At 38.5% G+C, this 20,875-nt stretch overlaps 1 protein-coding gene across 2 annotated transcripts in view; it reads left to right on the top strand.

The window, feature by feature from the left end:
- The window catches only part of CSTF3 (cleavage stimulation factor subunit 3), a 69,466-nt gene extending 51,044 nt beyond the window's left edge, over positions 1-18,422 (top strand). Inside the window, exons 6-21 of one of the 2 annotated variants that reach the window (XM_035012533.1) lie at positions 783-849; positions 934-968; positions 1,057-1,183; positions 2,544-2,621; positions 3,383-3,545; positions 5,869-5,978; positions 6,344-6,460; positions 6,719-6,793; positions 8,665-8,808; positions 9,160-9,262; positions 12,307-12,376; positions 13,812-14,007; positions 16,146-16,299; positions 16,963-17,057; positions 17,203-17,263; positions 17,722-18,422. In XM_035012533.1, the coding sequence (XP_034868424.1) occupies positions 783-849; positions 934-968; positions 1,057-1,183; positions 2,544-2,621; positions 3,383-3,545; positions 5,869-5,978; positions 6,344-6,460; positions 6,719-6,793; positions 8,665-8,808; positions 9,160-9,262; positions 12,307-12,376; positions 13,812-14,007; positions 16,146-16,299; positions 16,963-17,057; positions 17,203-17,263; positions 17,722-17,924 (1,798 nt within the window). In that variant the 3' untranslated portion in view covers positions 17,925-18,422. The remainder of the gene's footprint in view (positions 1-782; positions 850-933; positions 969-1,056; positions 1,184-2,543; positions 2,622-3,382; positions 3,546-5,868; positions 5,979-6,343; positions 6,461-6,718; positions 6,794-8,664; positions 8,809-9,159; positions 9,263-12,306; positions 12,377-13,811; positions 14,008-16,145; positions 16,300-16,962; positions 17,058-17,202; positions 17,264-17,721) is intronic. The other variant, XM_035012534.1, reaches the window with a different exon arrangement.
- Positions 18,423-20,875: the final 2,453 nt, after the last annotated feature.

Here is a 20,875-nt window from a genome sequence, read left to right as displayed (position 1 = left end):
TATTGAAGAGGAAGTTCTTTCTTCTTAAATTTTACTTCAGAGCTAATACATCTTCAGACATAACTTAACTCCTTAATCAGAGAACCAAATATTTCCACATTCGAATCTGCTACATGTAAGATTAGGCAATTTAAAGGATATAAGGATAAGTGAAACATGGGCTTTATCTTTGATGAGCACACAAACAGTAGGTAAAAGAAAGTATATAAATTAATGACCTTGACAAACTAAACACAAAAGAACTATTTTCTCTATGTACTTGCAAAGATATCTTCACATTTTTGCTTATTCAAAGGTTCAAATGCTGTTTTGATCATATGATGAGAAGTTAATAATTGTTTTTTTTTAAAGGTTTTATTTTTAAGTGCTCTCTACATCCAACGTGGGTCTTAAACTCACCATCCCAAGATCAAGGGTCACATGCTCCACCAACTGAGCCAGCCAGGCACCCCATATGTTTTAGCTGTAGATATATTTTAATAACAAATACTTGTTTTTAAAAAAACATGTCTTTCAGGGTGCCTGGCTGGTTCAGTCAGCAGAGCATATGACTCTTGATCTTGGGGTTATAAGTTTGAGATCCGCGATGGATATAGAGATTACTTTAAAATAAAATCTTTAAGAGGGTGGCTGGCTGGCTCAGTGGGTAGAGCATGTGACTTTTGATCTTGGGGTTGTGAGTTCATGCCCCACGTTGAGTGTAGAGATTGCTTAAAAATAAAATCTTAAAAAAATAATAAAATCTTAAAAATAAGCAAACATGTCTTTCATATTTATTTCAGAGAAAAAATGGCTCAAGCATATGACTTTGCACTAGATAAAATTGGAATGGAAATTATGTCTTATCAGGTAGAGTTAAGTTTTTTCCATATATACACTTAATAAATTTGAAAATATAAAGAAAAGATACTGACATTTTATTTTATTTCTTAGATTTGGGTGGATTACATCAATTTCTTAAAAGGCGTGTAAGTTACTTTTATAGTTTTTTTTTCCCATGTGAACAGTTGCTTTAGCTATAATATAATTGATGGCATTTTTTTAATCCAACGCCAGGGAAGCTGTTGGATCTTACGCAGAAAATCAGAGAATAACAGCTGTCCGAAGAGTTTATCAACGAGGTTGTGTTAATCCAATGATCAACATTGAACAACTCTGGAGAGACTATAACAAGTATGAAGAGGTAAATTAGGCTAGAGTAGTTCATTATTATAACTAAGCCATTTTTAATTTTGTTTGTTTTTAATTTTTATGTACTTGGACTTATGGATTCTAACCTCTGTAGTAGCTGCTAGATTCTAGCCTGCTACACAGGTCTGTTTTTATATTGATTGTAATCAGAGAACTACTCCTAATGTTTTTGTAAGGTTTTGAGAGTCTCCTAATATTACTGAGTTATTTTTTAGAGAATACCCTGGGAGAAATTAAAATTCTTACAAAACCACTTATATTCAGTGCTAAACCATATACATACACATTGTCATTCATCTCTTATGAAATGGGACCTTAATTAGCATTGTTTCCAGTAGTATGATCAGTTGCATTACAAGTCTTTCATGTAGTTACGGTGCTGTGATTTATTGGCTTGCAGTGGGGCTGCAGTCCAAGATCTTTGTCTCACTGGCATATTTTTTAACCAGCTGAGCTAATCAGCTCATATATGTAAACATACAGCCACAGCAGCTGTATCGTTAAAAGAAAGTTTCTCATATATCCATTGTGATGGGGAAGAACTATGTAGGGTGTTGAAACTGTTCTCTCGGGATCCCTGGGTGGCTCAGCCCATTGGGCGTCTGCCTTCAGCTTAGGTCGTGATCGCAGGGTCCTGAGACTGAGCCCCATATTGGGGGGGGGGTCCCTGCTCAGCGGGGAGTCTACTTCTCCCTCTCCCTCTGCTTCTCGCCCTCACACATGCTCTCTCTCAAATAAATAAAATCTTAAAAAAAAAAAAAAGTACGGAGACCTAGTTAGAAAAGGGCTTTAAAAGCAAAGTGCTGGTGGGGCTCCTGGGTGGCTCAGTCATTAAGCGTCTGCCTTTGGCTCAGGTCGTGATCCCAGGGTCCTGGGATTGAGCCCCGCATCAGGCTCCCTGCTCCGCGGGAAGCCTGCTTCTCCCTCTCCCATTCCTCCTGCTTGTGTTCCCTCTCTCGCTGTCTCTCTCTGTCAAATAAATAAATAAATAAAATCTTAAAAAAATAAAATAAATAAAGCAAAGTGCTGGCTATTCATGCTGATGAATCTGTATAGCATTTTTTTATTAATAGAATTTTATATGAAATAATAGAACCTTTCCAAATCATTCCTTATCTTTAGAAATTCCTGACATGGAGACTTACTACCAGCTCCTAACAGATATGAGCAGATCCTCCTTGATCCCTGAAGCATGTAATGTGATTGAACTTTATTAACAAAATCTTTTAAAATATAGAATTGAAAATGACTTAGTAAATGCACAAATTAACTGTATTATGCTAATATTAAAACATACTATTAAAACATACTTAATTTTAAAATAATATACATTTCTCTTTGTTTTTTCCTAGGGTATCAATATTCATTTAGCTAAAAAAATGATTGAAGATCGGAGTCGAGATTACATGAATGCTAGGCGTGTAGCAAAGGTATGGAATTCCAGCAGGTCACTTCTTTTGATGAGTATGTTGTTTATATAAGAGCTTTCCCTGTTGGGTGTTCCTCTTGACATTTTCAGTTATTGGCAATCTTAACCAATGACATTTTCATCGTCTGAGCAGATATATTTGAAATGAAATGCCTCTTTACACACGTTGAAGGACAAATATAGAATAAACCATGTTTGGAAGAAATTTTTTGAAATACTTGAGAAGGACATGGAGACAAGTTTCTACCTACGATTGATGAATTAGTTCTTATGCTTTCCTCATATCTGCTCACACATGCTTGAATATCGTACTACTTTGTGGTCTTATAGCTCTCAGGGCCAGATTTTTGTCTTATGTGCATACCTTTCCGTTCGTTGACACTGTTAGAAGTAGGGAAGATAGCCTAGTAATACAAACTATTGAAATTTTAAGACAGTTTCTCCAAAGATGGCAGTAATGATGCCACCAGATCATCAGTCATGTTGATCTGTCAGCTCCTCTGTCCTGGAGAGTGACCTCCTAGATCACTTACAGAGAGGGCCCAGGGGTGTTCTGTTCACTCAGGCCTGGGAACCTGTTTTTGGGTAAGTCATCCTCTGTTATCTTTCTCCCTGCTCTTCAATAGTTTTTAGATTATATTAACAAAGTGGTATTTGGGGAAAATAGGCATTTTGAACAAAGTATTCCAAACTGATCAACTCCGTTCCATATATCTGAGTTGTTTCTAGGCTCACCACGAATTCTAAATGCTTGTTATCTAGGAATATGAGACAGTAATGAAAGGTTTGGACCGCAATGCTCCCTCAGTGCCTCCTCAGAATACTCCCCAAGAAGCCCAGCAGGTGGATATGTGGAAGAAATACATACAGTGGGAAAAGAGCAACCCTCTTCGTACAGAAGATCAGACGCTTATCACAAAAAGAGGTAATAAGATTAACCCTCCTGGAACTCCAGTTACATATATGTTCAGTCACTTGATATTATCCCATAGGCTATTTTTTACCTCCAGTCTTTTTTTCTCTTATGTTCTTCAGATTCAGTAAGTTCTATAGCTCTATCTCCATCCATGTTCACTGACCTTTGTTTAACATATCCAATCTGCTGTTAAACCCATCCAGTGAATTCCAGATATTATACTTTTTGGTTCTATAAATTTCCATTCTGGAAATTTTGGGGAGTGCATGGGTGGCTCAGTAGGTTAAGTGTCCACCTTGATCTCAGCTCAGGTCTTGATCTCAGGGTCATGAGTTCAAACCCCGCATTGGGCTCCATACTGGGCGTGGTGCCTATTTTAAAAAAGGAGGGGGGCCTGGATGGCTCAGTTGGTTAAGCGTCCAGATCTTGATCTCAGGGTCATGAGTTCAAGCCCCGTGTTGGGCTCCACACCCAACATGGAGTCTACTTAAAAAAATATATTGTATCTTTTTATAGTTTCTTTTTTATAGTTTCCATTTCTCTGTTGAGATTCTGTGTTTATTACCATCTTTTTCTTTATATCCTTGAACATATTTATAAGAGTAGTTCCAAAGTCCTCGTATGCTGATTTCCAACATGTGGGCCATTATGGAATTGGTTCCTTTTTCTCTTGACTGTGGGTCACATCTTCCTGTTTTGTCAAGAGTCTAGACATTTAAAATTTTTCTTTTGGGGGCGCCTGGGTGGCTCAGTCATTAAGCATCTGCCTTTGGCTCAGGTCATGATCCCAGGGTCCTGGGATCGAGCCCCGCATCGGGCTCCCTGCTCTGCAGGAAGCCTGCTTTCCCTCTCTCACTCCCCCTGCTTGTGTTCCCTCTCTCACTGTCTCTCTCTCTGTCAAATAAATAAATAAATAAAAGAAAAAAAAATAGTAAAATTTTTCTTTTGGACATTATACAGATGTACAAATGCTACATTGTAAAGACTGGGTTCTGTCATCTTCCTCTGAAAAATGTTGAATTTTATTTTAGCCGGGGGTTAAATTACTGACAGATCACCTGGACCTTGTTAGGATGGATCTGTTTTAGTTTTGCCTTTAATTTCACGGTAAATCTCTTTGTCCTGGGACAAAGTCTTTATTCCTTAAACAGAATGGGAAGTTCAAGGTGTTTGCCCAGACTCTCTAACTTGATGGGACTCAAATTCTAAACTTGGTCTCCATTACAATGGGCAACTGCTGAGAAACCTATTCAGCTCTTTCAGCCTTCCAGCTTTGCTTTCCACTTGAGCTCTTTGTATTCTTCCCTGTGTAAGTATATTTTAGAGGCCAGCTAAAGATTTGAGGGCATTTATGCTCAGATATTCAGGCGCCATCCTCTATGGCTCTCTCTTTGGGGGGGGATTTTCCCCCTTAATTTTCTACCTATTCTCATAGCTCAGAATGCCATGTTACTTTCCTCAAGCCAGTAAGACTTCAGTATTTGACTTGAGATCTAGCTATCCCAGAACTGTACATAAAGGGATGTGTCCCTGAGGGGAAAAGTCGTATTAAATATGGATCTTACCCTGTGTGGTTCTGATTTTTTAAGGTCTCAATGTTCTTTGGTTTCTGTCTTGGCCATTGGTTTCTTTTGATCAGTCTCCCATGCCTTTAGGTTTTTGTTTTTTGGGTTTTTTTTGGTTTATGATTTTTATTTTCAGGAGAGTTAGTCTTATAGAAACAACTCTGCTATTGTCAGAACTAGAATTTGGAACTTGAAACAATTCCTCAGTCTTGTCACTCTTATCTGTAAGCTTTTGCAGATAGTTTTCTTTGACTACACCATGTTCCCTCTTCCTTCCTGAGCTCCACTTACTCTCTCATCTGACCAGATTCTATTACTTCTTCAGGTTTTGCTTTAGATGTTAGTTCCTTAGGGAAGCCTTTCTTGAGTCCCTAAACTATGCTAAGTTCTGCTGCTGCAAGTTCAAGAGTACACGTACTTTCCTCATCATAATAGTTATTACTTTTTATAATTGCCTTTGTAATATCTTCCCAAAACAGGGCAGACTCCTTAAGTATAGGAAGTCTTAGTCACTCATACAGTCAGGAACTCTCACATTCCCTAGCATATAGTTTGTGCTAAATAAATACTAATTTGATAAATGATGGATGGATGGATGGATGGGGCTTGGGTGCATAATGGTGCCAGAAATCACTACAGCTTTTATTTCTAATTATCATTCATTATTGATGGCCCTGTTTTAGCCTACTAAGTTTGTTGTGATGCTTGTACTGATAGTTTCATAAATAATATTTATTTTATTTGAATGTTGTGAATGTCTTCCCTAGTTATGTTTGCTTATGAACAGTGCCTGCTTGTACTGGGCCATCACCCTGATATTTGGTATGAAGCCGCCCAGTATCTTGAACAGTCAAGTAAACTGCTTGCGGAAAAGGGGGTAAGTATTCCTCTCCCCACCTTTGGCCTTTTCATGGTTTTAATAGAGCAATAATTTGATAAAAATAATAATACTGAATTTTGGTAATGAAGTATGGGTGTTGAAATGTTAATTTTATGTCAATATAAAGCTTAGTGACACTGTTATATGTGGCTACCTTAGTCAGAATTAAAATATAGGGGCTGTTTTTTAATCTATTAAAATGATGAACCATTTAGAATACTTGTATGATTCTTCTGTATGTTAAATCTTTGGAATTTTTTTAGAATCCAGAAATGCATATGTGTCCATATGTATATATGTCTATTTCATTCTCTTTCAGCTGTATGAAAATTATTAAAGACTGAACTTTTTTTTTCTCCTAGGATATGAATAATGCCAAATTATTTAGTGATGAAGCTGCTAATATATATGAAAGAGCCATAAGCACTTTATTAAAGAAGAATATGCTTCTTTATTTTGCATATGCAGATTATGAAGAGGTCAGTAACAATATTTAGAACTTTCTTATAATTGGATTTTTTTACTGCAGGACTAAATTTTTTTCTGGCTGCTTCTTTGCCAGGCATACTGCTTTTAGTAGAGATGATACAAAATGAACAGTTATTAGTCCTCAGCTCATTATATATTTATGCTCAAAGCAGGTGCCATTGTGGGGTGCAGCCTCTGGATTCCTCAGAGCTCAAATCCTGCTTGTTTATGAATGTATATTTATATCCACTTCTTCTCTACCACCTTAGAGTCGCATGAAATATGAGAAAGTTCACAGTATATATAACAGACTTCTGGCAATTGAGGATATTGACCCCACCTTGGTGAGTAACATTACGTTTCCTTACCATCTTTGTAGTCAGCTTTAACAAAAATTTTTAATTTACATAAATTAAAATTCACTGGTTGTTTTGGTATAGTTTGAATCTTGACCAATAACATTGAGTCATGGGGCCAGCATCACAATTAAGATACAAAACACTTTAATCACCTCACAGAAATTCCCTCATGTGACCCCTTCGTAGTCAATTACTGATCTGTTCTCGTTTCTTTCTTTTCTTACTATTTTATTTATTTTAAGTAGACTGCACACCCAGTGTGAGGCTTGAACTCACAACCCTGAGATCAAGATTTGCATGCTTTACCAACTGAGCCAGCCAGGCGCCCCCTCAATTTTTTTTTTTAAATACAACAGTATGGGGGCACCGGGGTGGCTCAGATGGTTAAGCGTCTGCCTTCAGCTCAAGTCATGATCTCAGTGTCCTGGGATCGAGCCCCGCGTCAGGCTCCGTGCTCAGCGGAGAGCCTGCTTCTCCCTCTCCCTCTGCCTGCCACTCTGCCTACTTGTGCTCTCTCTGTCTCTCTGTCAAATAAATAAATAAAATCTTAAAAAAATAAAAACAAATAAATAAATAAATGCAGCAGTATGAAGCAGTGGTGCTTTTTTTTTTTTTTAAAGATTTTTATTTATTTATTTATTTATTTGACAGATAGCACAAGTAGGCCACCCAGGCGCCCCGGTTTCTTTTAACATCTTCCTCGTGATCATGGATTAAAGCCATTTATGCCACATAATTGTTGCCTCATAAATATTTCTTTTTAAATAAATGGAAACAAGAGAAGCCAATATTCTGGGAAGGAATTGGATGGGCACTTGCTTTATCCTGAATTCTGCTCCATAATCGTGGTTTTCAAAGCCCTTAGTCTCTACTAAAATGCAATGAAGCTCTCTCATCCAGGGGGGAAGGGGACAGGCGAGTGTCTGCAGCTCTAGAGCCTCTGCTTCAAGTCAAACCTATAGTGCTTTTTTGTTGGTTTGTGTTGGGATTCCACTGTTCTGATTGCTTGCATTTCTTCATCATTTTAAAATTCATTTAGCAAACTTCTCTGTGCACCATGCTAGATTCCAGAAGTATAATGACAAATTAGAGAAAATCCCTTTCCTCAAGGAACTCAGTTCATTCATCCATTCATCCATCCGTCAAAACTGGGTAGCAGTTTGACGTCATCAAAACTGGGCAAATCAGGACTCTACACTTAGTCCAGAAACATTTGTCTATTGAACTAATATTACATGCTTATCATGTATTGCACACTCTGTGATGCTGAGGATAAAATGGCTCATTAATAGTTTATCAGTAAAAGATACATTATATGGTCTTTGGAAAAACAGAGTTAGTGGGCTTTTAAAGCAATAAACCAAGAAAATGTAAAGTTAAACATATATTATTAAATATGCTTGTGTTAGATTAAATCTTGAGTTTCTAGGTGTTAGCATTTATTAATGGAATGTTTTCTAGTAGTTTTACTTTTATTCCCTCCTTAAAACTTAATTGTATATTCTGGAATTAGATAGTGATGATTGTACATCCTCATGCATATACTAAAAACCATTAAATTGTACACTTTAAAGGGTGAATTTTGTGGTATGTGAATTATGTATCAATTTTTAAAAATTTATTTGCATTAAAAAAATTAATTTGCATGCATCTTTACTACCAAAAAAATTTGCTTGTGGAGTTAAATAGAGCACTATCTATAAGCTTACTTTCTGGTATCTTGGGTATTCAAGATTGTTTTCTTATACAGGAAACATACTAGTGTAGGAATAAGGTGAGACTGTTTTGGATGCTACAGGAATCACATTCTACCTAATCTGTAGAGAAGAAATGCTTTTTTTTTTTTTTTTGCATAGGTATATATCCAATATATGAAATTTGCAAGAAGAGCAGAAGGTATCAAATCTGGAAGAATGATATTTAAAAAAGCAAGAGAAGATACCAGAACCCGCCACCATGTCTATGTTACTGCAGCACTCATGGAGTATTACTGTAGTAAGGTAAGTGCTGAAATAAAATATAAAGGTAAAATAGCTTCTTTCATCTGAGATACATTAATTAAAAGAAAGGTAGTCCTAGTTTCTGTCCTTAAGTTTTAATTGCTCTGTATCATAAAAGAAGTCTAAGTGTATCTGTGTAAAATTATATGGCGCATCATCCAAATCCCCACTGCCTGCTAATTTATGCTTTATTAAACACCTTGGTCTTTAACTCAGCAGTTTTTACTTAATATGATTTTAATTTCCATTTTAATACTTAATGTAACTTGCTTAGGTGTCATAGTTTTAGTATTGTTTTGAGTATCTTGTCTGACATTTCATAGAAACCAGTACATTCCTCTCTACTTCTAGGACAAATCTGTTGCCTTTAAGATTTTTGAGCTGGGTCTAAAGAAATATGGAGACATTCCAGAATATGTCTTGGCCTATATTGACTATCTTTCTCACCTCAATGGTAAGTCAATTATAGATCTATAATGGTTATGTTAATACTAAATTAATACTAAACCATCAGTATCATTCTCTGAAAATATGTTGCTGGGTTTCTTTCTTTCTCAGATGTATTCTAATTCTGTTGTCACACTGGAACCAGGCACTTAATAGGCACTCAAGAAATATTTGTGGCCTAACAACCATGAATTTGTATTTGAGTAATAGTAGATGCTTTTGACTCTGCAGGATGGTCTTTAATGCCTCATCAGTGAAGTTCCATCACAAGTAGGATAAAGCCACAAATTCAGACTTGGGAAAAAGAGTTGTTCATGCTCATCTCTGACGACTCTGCGCAAATCATCTCGTTTCCTGGGTGGGGGGTGGAGGAACAGACAACAGATATCTAGCCACCAAAATTCAAAGATGCCCAAGTAGTAAAGTGAAATGCTTGGAGGCTGCTGGGGAAGAGATTTCCAAAAGAAACGGTCTGTTTATTACCATCTTTATTTCTCTATCCTGTTGTAATAATAATGGCCATCCTTTACTAAGATCTGACCTTACACTGGGCACAGAGCTGGGGGATTTATATAATGTATATATATATATATATATATGTCTCATTTAGTCTAGTTACCCACAGTCCAGTACATGTAATTTCTTGACTAGAAATGATCTGGTATAAAAGTTGGTTTAAGAAAGAAATGTACAGGGGCGCCTGGGTGGCTCAGTTGGTTAAGCTACTGCCTTCAACTCAGGTCATGATCCTGGAGTCCCGGGATCGAGTCCCACATCGGGCTCCCTGCTCAGCAGGGGGTCTGCTTCTCCCTCTGCCCTCTTCCCTCTCGTGCTCTCTGTCTCTCAAATAAATAAATAAAATCTTTAAAAAAAAAAAAAAAAGAAAGAAAGAAAGAAAGAAATGTACAGGGGAAATCGGAGGGGTAGATGAACCATGAGAGACGATAGACTCTGAAAAACAAACTGAGGGTTCTAGAGGGGAGGGGGGTGGGAGGATGGGTTAGCCTGGTGATGGGTATTGAGGAGGGCACGTTCTGCATGGAGCACTGGGTGTTATGCACAAACAATGAATCATGGAACACTACATCTAAAACTAATGATGTAATGTATGGGGATTAACATAACAATAAAAAAATTTTTAAAAAAAGAAATGTACAATTATGTGCCATGTAAATGAGTTAGATATCACAGCTATATATCAATGATTTGAATGATATTTTTTAAAAATACAGCATTCTTGGGGCGCCTGGGTGGCTCAGTTGGTTAAGCAGCTGCCTTCGGCTCTGAAATGGGGCTAGGCCAAAATGAGATGTGGTGTAAGTGTAAACTACATACCAGATTTCAAAGAGTCAGTACAAAAAATAAAAAAAATTTAAAAAAAGTAAAATACCCTAATTTTCATATTAATTTTTCATATTAATTACATGCCAAAATAATTTAGATATCTTGAGTTAAATAAAATATATTAAAATTAATTTCACCTGTTTTTACTCTTTTAAATGTGGCTAGCGGAAAATTTAAATTATATATGTAGCTTGCATTATATGTCTGTTGGACAGTGCTGTTCTAGAGGCAACATGAGATGGGTCTTGAAGGATGAACAGTAGTTAGCCAGGAAAAGATAGAGGAAAATGCATTATTCCAGGTAGAGAAGATGGCATGTAAAGCAGTGGGAAAGTTATGTGGAATGGTAGAAAGTGTGTATGCAGCAAGGCCTGGGTTAAAACAAAAAGAATAAAATACAAGATTTACTTATTTTTTGAAGTACAGTATCTTAAGTTTAAGATGAAAGCCATGAATATGGTGCCATCTTCTTAGGTTCAACACATTTAATCTCTTGGTTTTACTTTGTGTATGGACATGTAGTAAACACTGAATAACTACCCTGAGGCAATAAAAACCAACACTCTGCTGGATTTTTAAAAAACTTTATTGAGGTATAGTTCATATACCATAAATGCCCCCATTTAAAATATACAGTTCAATGATTGTTAGTAAATGTATTGCAGGATTCTTAAATTTTAATAGATCCCTTAGGAAGAAGTGTTATTTTCCCACTTCCAGCTACAGGGGAACTCCCAAGACTTAAATTTTAATTGTACCTATACAAGAATTTAAAGTAGTTATATAGAGAGTAGTCCTGGTGCTGCAAAATAAGAAAATCGCCTATATGGGCGCCTGGGTGGCTCAGTTGGTTAAGAAAATCGCCTATATATATATTTGAGCTTGCCATCCATCACATTCCAGGTATTTAAAAAATATCAATTGTGACACAATGTAAGCAGATATATAATTTTTATTATATTTTAAAGGCCAGTGGGGGGCGCCTGGGTGGCTCAGTCGGTTAAGAGACTGCCTTCGGCTCAGGCCATGATCCCGGGGTCCTAGGATCGAGCCCCGCATTGGGCTCCCTGCTCAGTGGGAGTCTGCTTCTCCCTCTGCCCCTCACCCCGCTCATGCTCTCTTTCTCTCTCAAATAAATAAATAAAACCTTAAAAAAAAAAGATCAAAAAGGCCAGTGGATACCTCGCTCAGATATCAGTTATAAATGGCCTTGACATAAATGCAGTATATGTAGGAGGAGGGCTGAACTACAGGTAAAAAAACCTGGCTTCTAGTTCCAGCTGTTACTCAGTAACAGTGAGCCAGATCAACTCAATCATTTTTTGTCTGGTTTTGTTGTTGTTGTTGTTTTGGGTTATTTAAGATTTTATTTATTTGTCAGAGAGATCGAAAGAGCACAAGCAGGGGGAGCAGCAGAGGGAGAGGGAGAAGCAGACTCCCTGCAGAGCAGGGAGCCCCATGCGGGGCTCAATCCCAGGACCCTGGGATCATGACCTGAGCCGAAGGCAGACACTTAATGGACTGAGCCACACAGCGTCCCCAACTCAATTGTTTTGAACCCCAGGTTAACTCATCTATAAAAATTGGGGAAACAGTTACCTTCTTGCAGAGGATTTTTGTGAGAATTAAACGAGATGATACATATGTAAATACAGTTGATTGTAAAATATAATTTTTCAATATTTAAAATCTTTTTATATATCCTAGAGGACAATAATACCCGAGTTTTGTTTGAACGAGTCTTAACTTCTGGAAGCCTTCCTCCTGAGAAGTCTGGGTAAGCTATTGGGAAAACTTGTTGGTTGGGTTCCGATGGCAGCTTTAACACTTGAATTGTGATCTGTGGATGAACGTTTGTTTAGAAGTTTCAGGAGAGGGCGTCTGGGTGGCTCAGTTGGTTAAGCGACTGCCTTCGGCTCAGGTCATGATCCTGGAGTCCCGGGATCGAGTCCCGCATCGGGCTCCCTGCTCGGCGGGGAGCCTGCTTCTCCCTCTGACCCTCCCCCCTCTCATGTGCTCTCTGTCTCTCTCATTCTCTCTGTCTCAAATAAATAAATAAAATCTTTAGAAAAAAAAAAAAAAGTTTCAGAAGAAATTTCCCTTCTCTCTTGAAGCTTAATTTACAAATACCTGCCTGTTTAAGATTTTTTAAAAAAATGTTTGTATACTGAGAATTGTTTTGAGAGATGTTAGGCATTTATTATTAAATATTTTAATATATCTTCCTAGTTTACCATGCCCTAGAAATTGATACGAACAAATACAAGTTCTGAAAATTTTACCTTACTCAAGGGCAAAAACTCTTACATATTCAAAGTTTGTTTGATATATTACATCCCTGGTTTATGCTTTTGGCTCTGTCAGTTTTATCAAACAAAGGAACATGGTATAGTGGTAGAGTGGAAATAGTAAGGCTTTGGAGTCTTGGGTTCAATTTCCAGCTCAGCTGATTATACCCTGGATACATTTCATAACCTTCCCAAACCTTCTCTCATCTACTAATAGTAATATCTGCCAATGTAGGCTTTTTGTGATAGTCCTATTCCTGGTATGCAGTCGGCATTCTGTGTGTTACTTTAATACAAAGGTGTTTAGTGACATTTAAGTAGAGTCTCAGAGAATTAATTCTGGCTGTTACAACAGTTCTGAGGCACAAATATGTCCTAAATAATCCATGTTAATGAGGGGAAAAAAAGCAATCATGTTAGGTTTTAGAATATATTTTTATTCATACATTGAGTGAAGAATGTATTCCACAAAATAATTCATGCCACTAAACAAAATGGTGAAGCCACATTATTCAGGAGAAATTGGAAGTCTGGGTATGTTCCTTTTCAGCTCTTCCACCTAGAGTTTACCTAACTGTGTCTCTTACTGACCACAAGGGGATAGGAAGGTGCGCTGAATAAATAAAATCTCAAAAAGAGGCTTAAATACACAGGAGTGCAGGGTGAAGTGTTATAACTTACTTTCAAATACTTAAGCAAAAGCAAGATGAAGCAAATATGGCAAAATATTAACAATGATTAAATCTAGGTGATGATGATGACCCACAGGTATTTGTTATACTGTCCTGTAGTTTGGAAATCTTAATTAAAAAAAGAGCTTTTTCTAACTAAAAAAAGGGAGGAGGGAACTTCAGGCTTTTTTTTTGTAAATGGACTCCCTCTTCCAAACCCAGAATAATTAAGTACTGATTGTATTTATTACAGAGAAATCTGGGCCCGATTTCTAGCTTTCGAAAGTAACATTGGTGATCTAGCTAGCATACTCAAAGTGGAGAAAAGACGGTTTACAGCATTCAAAGAAGAGTATGAAGGCAAAGAAACAGCTTTACTGGTGGACAGATATAAGTTCATGGACTTATATCCTTGCTCGGCGAGTGAACTAAAAGCGCTTGGTTATAAGGTATGTACTTAGGATCAAGAGGTGTGTAGTGTCCCTACTTTTCCCGTGTTTTAGAATAGTTTATGGAAACACATCCCTCTAAAGGAAATTCTGAAATAGAAATTAGTTTTAGATTTTCAGAAAACAGGAAAAAAGTTCAGGGATTTTCCTTGGGTTTATGAAACACTGAGTATCAAAAGTACTGAACAAAATGCGAGAGTGAGATTTAACACTTTCAGCCTTCCCCTGTAATTGCCAGTGCCCTGTATCTTGTCTGGTGGGCACATGAAGGTATTGTGGAAGGAAGAAAAAATGTCATTTTAGGTGCTGTTTTTTCTAATAGTTCTTAAAACTCATGAACGTGTTTTGACAGATCCTAAACCAAATGTAGCTCCTGTAGGTATAATGAAGAAACCTCACAGCTTGTTAAGAAGTCCATAAAGTTCCTGAAGGGATTTGTATCTTAACACAGTACTTCAGGGGGCTCTTGAGGAAATGAGCTTATCTGGGAATTGAACTCCTCTATATAGACAACTGAGTCCTAAGAAATCTGGCCCCTCAACCTGTTTAGGCCCGGGGGAAAGGTTAATGTTCATGCAGCTCCAGAAATAGCCCTTGCTGAGAAAAACATTGTTCTGTCATTTCTTGATTTTTTTTTTTTCCTGTGTCATGAAAACAAAGACCAAGATAGAAATCCAAAGGGAAGCGATACCCACAAGATCCTAGATTGGGTCCCTTTAAGCCAACCAGCATTAGGATGCTCTTGACCATCATTCTCTTCAGCAGCCTCTTTGGGCCTGTGTCTTGCTCGTCTGGTGTGTGAACCAGATTTACATGTTTGGGGAAAATGACCCATAATTGACCTTCAGACCTTTTCACTGATGGAAGCCCCAGTTCCGTGCCAGTCCCATCTTCCTATTCTGTAACTAGGGGTGACTGCTCAGGGGTCAGGAAGGTCAGCTCCTAGTTTAACTTCTCAAGGAAAAGCAAAAGACCTTTAAGACCACTATGTGAAGTTAGCAAGGACTATTTCAACTTCGTCAAGGTGAAAATGGAAATTAATGAAAATAGAGCTCTTACTATTTCCAAGTTGAACTACTTCTTCAATATGAATTCTCCATCTTCTATTTCTATTTCAACTCTTTCATTTTGGGAGAGAAGGATTAAATATACTCCCATGTGTACATAATGTGGGAGGGGAAGAGAAAAAAGCCGTTCCCAATGGGCCTGCTCACCGAGATCTGCCACCAACTGTGCATATGAGCAAGTGTTGAGAAAGTGAAATGTTCTTCTGCGTCGATGATGGCGAAAGGGGCTCTTTTGGTTCCGGGCAGGCAGGCTGACAGCAGCGCCTGCAGCAGAGGAACTTCTCTGGGGCGGGGCCCCGCTGCTAGGTGGCCATACTGTCCCTTTTAACCGGTCTTGGAGAACTGTTCTCAGCCCTGGTGGGGCACTGCTGATAAACTAAAAAGAGGATGGTGGGTGGGTTTGTGGTCAGAGGCCAGTGCTCCCAGTCCTTTCTCTACTTCTTAGCTCTAAGACCTTGGAAATATTAGAACCTCTTTGAGCTTCAGTTCCTTCTATAAAATGGAGAGGTTACTATTTGCCTCATCAAAGAGGGAATAAATGGTGAAAACTGGACAAAGGGTGGCTGCTCAATATCGGTCCCTTCTTCCCTGTAACTATGTTAGGAATAATTTTTTATTTCATTAACAAAATTGTATTAATTAGTTTAAGTGATTATTTTAGCTTTCATGAAGTAGGGCTTCACTTAAATTGGTATTGTTCAATTCTAGTGGAAGGGAAGGGTCAGAAAAATATCTAAAATTGTAGATTTTTCTCACAAATTGCCCCACTCTCTTCCTGGTGCCCAGTCAGGTGTTTACTCAAAAAAGCTTGCAGATGTCCTACCCAGCAGCACTGAGTCAAACAATTCCTGACCAGGGTTAGGGCAAGGTTATCAAACACCACATCTCTAAAGCCTTGTAGCTTTCCTTGTTGAGTGTTTAATAGTCTTTACCGTCACATTCTAACTTGTCCCTCTCAGTTCTCTGTGGTTTTAACCCAGGTATTCAGTGTATCCTCAAGATTGTAGAATTGCACAATGATACTTCAAGTCCCTTTTTCAGGTTTAGGATTCTTGTGTTCTGCATTTTCAGGATGTCTCCCGTGCTAAGCTAGCAGCTATAATTCCAGACCCAGTTGTAGCTCCTTCCATAGTGCCTGTTCTGAAAGATGAAGTGGATAGAAAACCAGAGTACCCCAAACCAGACACTCAGCAGATGATTCCATTTCAGCCACGACATTTAGCACGTAAGCCATGACTTTAGATCCAGTACTGAGACCTCTGTTTGTTGATTTAAATCCAGAGGTGGGGGGGAGTGATGTGACCTTTCCCTTGCAGGTTAATTATTAGACTCAGGGTCACTATGACAAGTGACTTGGCTGTAATCTTTGAAGCAAGAGGAGTTAAGAATGTCTTTAAAAACGAAAATACCCTCAACGATCCAGATTTTAGTAACCTGTGTGGGCAGAAATGCTGCTCCATACAAATTACCTGCACAACTGCACACTCACTTCGGTGACGCTGTTTGGTGTTATTTACACTTACTAATGGGTAGCGGCCCTTCTAGATCCTATTTGAACAAGGCCCTTATGATTAAACATGCCGTTGAGTAACTGACTTTAAAAAGGATTGCTGAACACATGATTTATGAGGCTTAGAAATGGTCTTTGACAAAAACTGAAGTTCTGCCACTGGGTTGTTTACTCTTCTGCCTCCCAGCGGCCATGGGGGTGAGACGGCCCTGTCTCCTCCACTGTAGTTGCCCGAACACGTATAGCAGTAAAAGCAATTTGAAATGTCCAGAACAAAGCAATACTTAGAACCCTCTATATAAATTACTTCTGATTTATTTTAGCTCTGTCTAGAAATTCTTCCATCCTGTCTGATCCCCCCTTCCCCTTGTGTCACAGCACCCGGCTTACACCCTGTTCCCGGGGGCGTGTTCCCAGTGCCGCCTGCAGCCGTCGTTCTAATGAAACTTCTCCCTCCTCCCATCTGCTTCCAGGTTTGTTTACTCTTATTTTCTTGATAATACTTGCTCTGTGGGTTATAATAATCATGTGCTTTTTCGCCTCTCACGGAAAATGTAAAGTAGTGCGATTTTAACTTGTCAGATTGTTGGAGATTAAAATTTATTTGTGTCAAAATAGGGTCCTTTTGTACAAGTGGATGAACTGATGGAAATTTTCCGAAGATGCAAGATACCAAATAGTAAGTGACGAAAGCCCCGCTTTAGGGCCAAATTCACATGGTCTCCTAGGCAGGCGATTGTTATTCTTTGGCACTGAAGTTCCCAACTCCAGCTAGCCATCTTGCAGTACAGTGAAACCTCAGAGCAGTCAAACCCTCTTCGGTACAGAGAGGCTCGTTCACATTCTAATGCCACTGAGTAAAACATCACAAAAGCAGATCTTTTCTGTCGTGGGAACACGAACTAGGACACTGGGCTTCTGAAAGTCATTTTAAGAGCCACTTTGGTCTTTTCCTTTAATTATTTATGTAGTATCACTCGTGCCCTCCCTTGCTCTGCCAATAGTAGGCTCTGCAGGCAACCATGAAGTGTCCCAAGTAGCGCGTGCAGTCTCTCTCCCCGGGGCGGACTCTGCAGCATCCCCCGCCCAGGCCTCCCCACCCCCCAACAGTCCTTCCTTTCCGGGTGGTTTGCGCAGCTGTTGAGGAAGCTGTTCGGATCATCACGGGCGGCGCCCCGGAGCTGGCCGTCGAGGGGAACGGCCCGGTGGAGAGCAACGCCGTACTCACCAAGGCGGTCAAGAGGCCCAACGAGGATTCCGATGACGATGAAGAAAAGGGAGCTGTCGTCCCCCCTGTTCATGACATCTACCGAGCGCGGCAGCAGAAGCGAATTCGGTGAAGCGGGCCCCAGCCGGGCTCTGCAAGAAAACTCCAGGATTCCGTTCTTGCCTCTTAAGTCGTATGTTTAAAAGAGACAATGCTTTGTTACAAGGTTCTTGGAAACAAAGTCGTATGTCATTGGTGCCTCTATCATATGGTTCTTGGGAAGAAAAACCACCAACCAACCTGTGTGAATTTTAGAACATGGAACAGACCTGTGCTCTAAGCAAAACTAGGTTTTCAAAAATGTGAGAACAGCACAAAATGGCAGAACCACATTTTGTTCCCTCTTCAAGGGGGTCTTGTATGTGCCGCTTGAAGATTTGTGAGTTTTCAACAGTTTTATTTTAAAAACTGGATGGCTTATGATTGTAAAGCATTTTACCACATTTTCTGAAAACAGTTCTCAGTTTGCTTATGTAGAGTCTGCCTTATTGTTTGTTTTTATTTATGGCAGAATGTATGGGATCAGTTTTGTAGTTTAAAATTTTAAAACAATCCTTTAAAAAAAATAAAAGGATCTCAAAAATGTCATGCCTCCTGCTGCTTCCATTCAGAATTTATTTAAAATAGCTACTTACTTTATTCAGCCAATACCATTTAAAAATAAATGCCAATCCAAAGAAAAGTCATCTTGTATTTATGTATACTTACCTACCTGTCCTCTCCTGGTCTCAGTATTAACTGAAAACAGAGGGATCTAATTTTAAGAGGCAAATTAAACATTTTAGAAATCCTCAAATATGAATGTACTTTCCCCCAATTAATCTGAGGCAGATATATTACCTTTCGTGTCTCTTAAAAAGCAAAGTGTGGGAATTCCTTTAACCACCCACTGTCTTGCTCTCACAAATATATTTCAGAAGGTACTCAGTGCTCAAGAGCTACACACAGATAGCATTAAATTATAAGTCCCAAGAATTCGGTTTCGCTCTTCGTTAGCAACATTATGTCCTCTTGACTCATTTCTAGAAAAACTACTAGACAGAAAACTAGTTGAGCCTAAGGGTTGTGATTCAGAATAAAAGCTAAAAGGAAGGTGGGGCGGGGGGGGGGGGGGGGGGAGGAAGTATCACAGTTATAAAGAAACTCTTACATATTGGGTATGCAGTTTAGAGTTTGAATTCAAACGTAACTAAATACATTTTAAAACCAGCTTCAGATATTTCTATAAAACTCTTGCTTGTAATGGAAAAAACGTTATCTTGATATTTACATAATTCACAAACATGTGTCTCCCGTATTTTCCCATTAAAGCTAAAATAGCCTATAAACAAAGTCAGCTGGCTCTAATTCAGATTTTGTTATCCTCTTAAGTATTATTTTTAAGCTGTATAGTTTTTCTTAATATGGTTATCATCAAAACGATCTGAAAGGCACAAGTAGGACTAAATAGCTTCCCGGGCGTTAAAATACAGAGGGGCAGAATCTCTCCTGAACTGCTATCTTTGGGTAGTGTTTGGTTTTTTTCCCCCATTTATTATTAACATATGCTGTATTATCTGCTTCAGGGGTACAGGTCTGTGACTCATCAGTCTTACACAGTTCACAGCGCTCACCGTAGCACGTGCCCTCCCCAGTGTCCCTCACCCAGCCACCTTGGGTAGTGTTTTAAAGACAAATGGCTTCAAATGCCTGTAATGATCTGTAATAACGTCTACGTGGACGACAAAACAAAGCTACGTGAATGCATGAACAATGACTTTTTTAGCCTTGTAATAAAGAGAAAACACGCGGGCGCCTGGGTGGCTCAGATGGTTAAGCGTCTGCCTTCGGCTCAGGTCATGATCTCAGGGTCCTGGGATCGAGTCCCGCGTCAGGCTCCCTGCTCCTTGGGAGCCTGCTTCTCCCTCGGCCTCTCTCTCCCTCTGCCTCTCTCTCTGTCTCTCATGAATAAGTGGATAGAATCTTTAAAAAAAAAAAAAGAAAGAAAACACGCGCGCACCCACCTTGATGAGAAGTGCCACTGAGTAGCCATTGTGTATTGTAACTGTTCCTACTGCATTTATTTCTAAGATGTTTTTCCCCTGAATGTTATTTGATTTTTAAACACAAAAAGGAATGTTAGGAGAAACCATTTTCTAATGTTCTGCTATAGATACTTTATGAATTTTTAGATTTTAACATGATTATTTGATCATTCCTTTTGTAGACACAGTTGATCAAGTCGCATGATGTTAGAAATCCGCACGCACTTTTGGAACTCTAATGTGCAGACGTCTGCTCATACAGCCGGTCCCACTTGTCCAGGAACTCTCCTATATCCGTAGTGCTAGACCCAGAAATTTTCAGAAGATATCCATATTTTTCCTTCTTATAAAAGCAATGACATTTTCTAGAGAACTCTAGAACCAGGTAAGATGTAAGGACTCTAAGTCCTTCCTGAACAACATCAAACTCTAGCCTTTAGCACTGAATTTCAAGTAAGAAGTTTGATCTGTGCTGCCACGTCCAGTAAAGTAAAAGGTTGTAGCGACCTAGTAAATGTAAAACTCAACAACCAAATTTGTACCATTAGAAAAGAATGAAAAAATACACTTTTGTCAGCATATTAACCTTGGTCAATAATTATGAATTTATTTGGTAATTTTATAACCCTCTATTGGCCTACGCTTAGCATGTAAAACCAAGAGTTCATTTATATGACAGTAAAAACGTATTTACCATATTCATAAGTTTGTTTTTTACATTTCAGTTCCCAAAGCAAACTTCATTAATGTCGGTAGTCCTCTCACCTGACACTCAGCAAATGAAGTTCTATTTATTATTATTTTTTTAAGTGAAGTTCTATTTGATAAAAAATTCAGAAGTCCTAACAGATCATTTATATGAAGTAACAAAACAGATAACCATGTTCCTGACCTAAGTAAAATCTTACATATTCAACAAAAGGGTCAGCTTACCAAGCTTTGGGAATAAAAGTCAAGAAAAACAATTCATCCATTTTCTAAATTTTCCTCCCTGAGCCCT

Source organism: Mirounga leonina, unplaced genomic scaffold (assembly GCF_011800145.1).
Source record: "Mirounga leonina isolate KUSES-001 unplaced genomic scaffold, KU_Mleo_1.0 Mir_166, whole genome shotgun sequence".
Taxonomy (NCBI): Eukaryota; Metazoa; Chordata; class Mammalia; order Carnivora; family Phocidae; genus Mirounga; species Mirounga leonina.
This window is presented reverse-complemented; position numbering and strand designations above follow the sequence as displayed.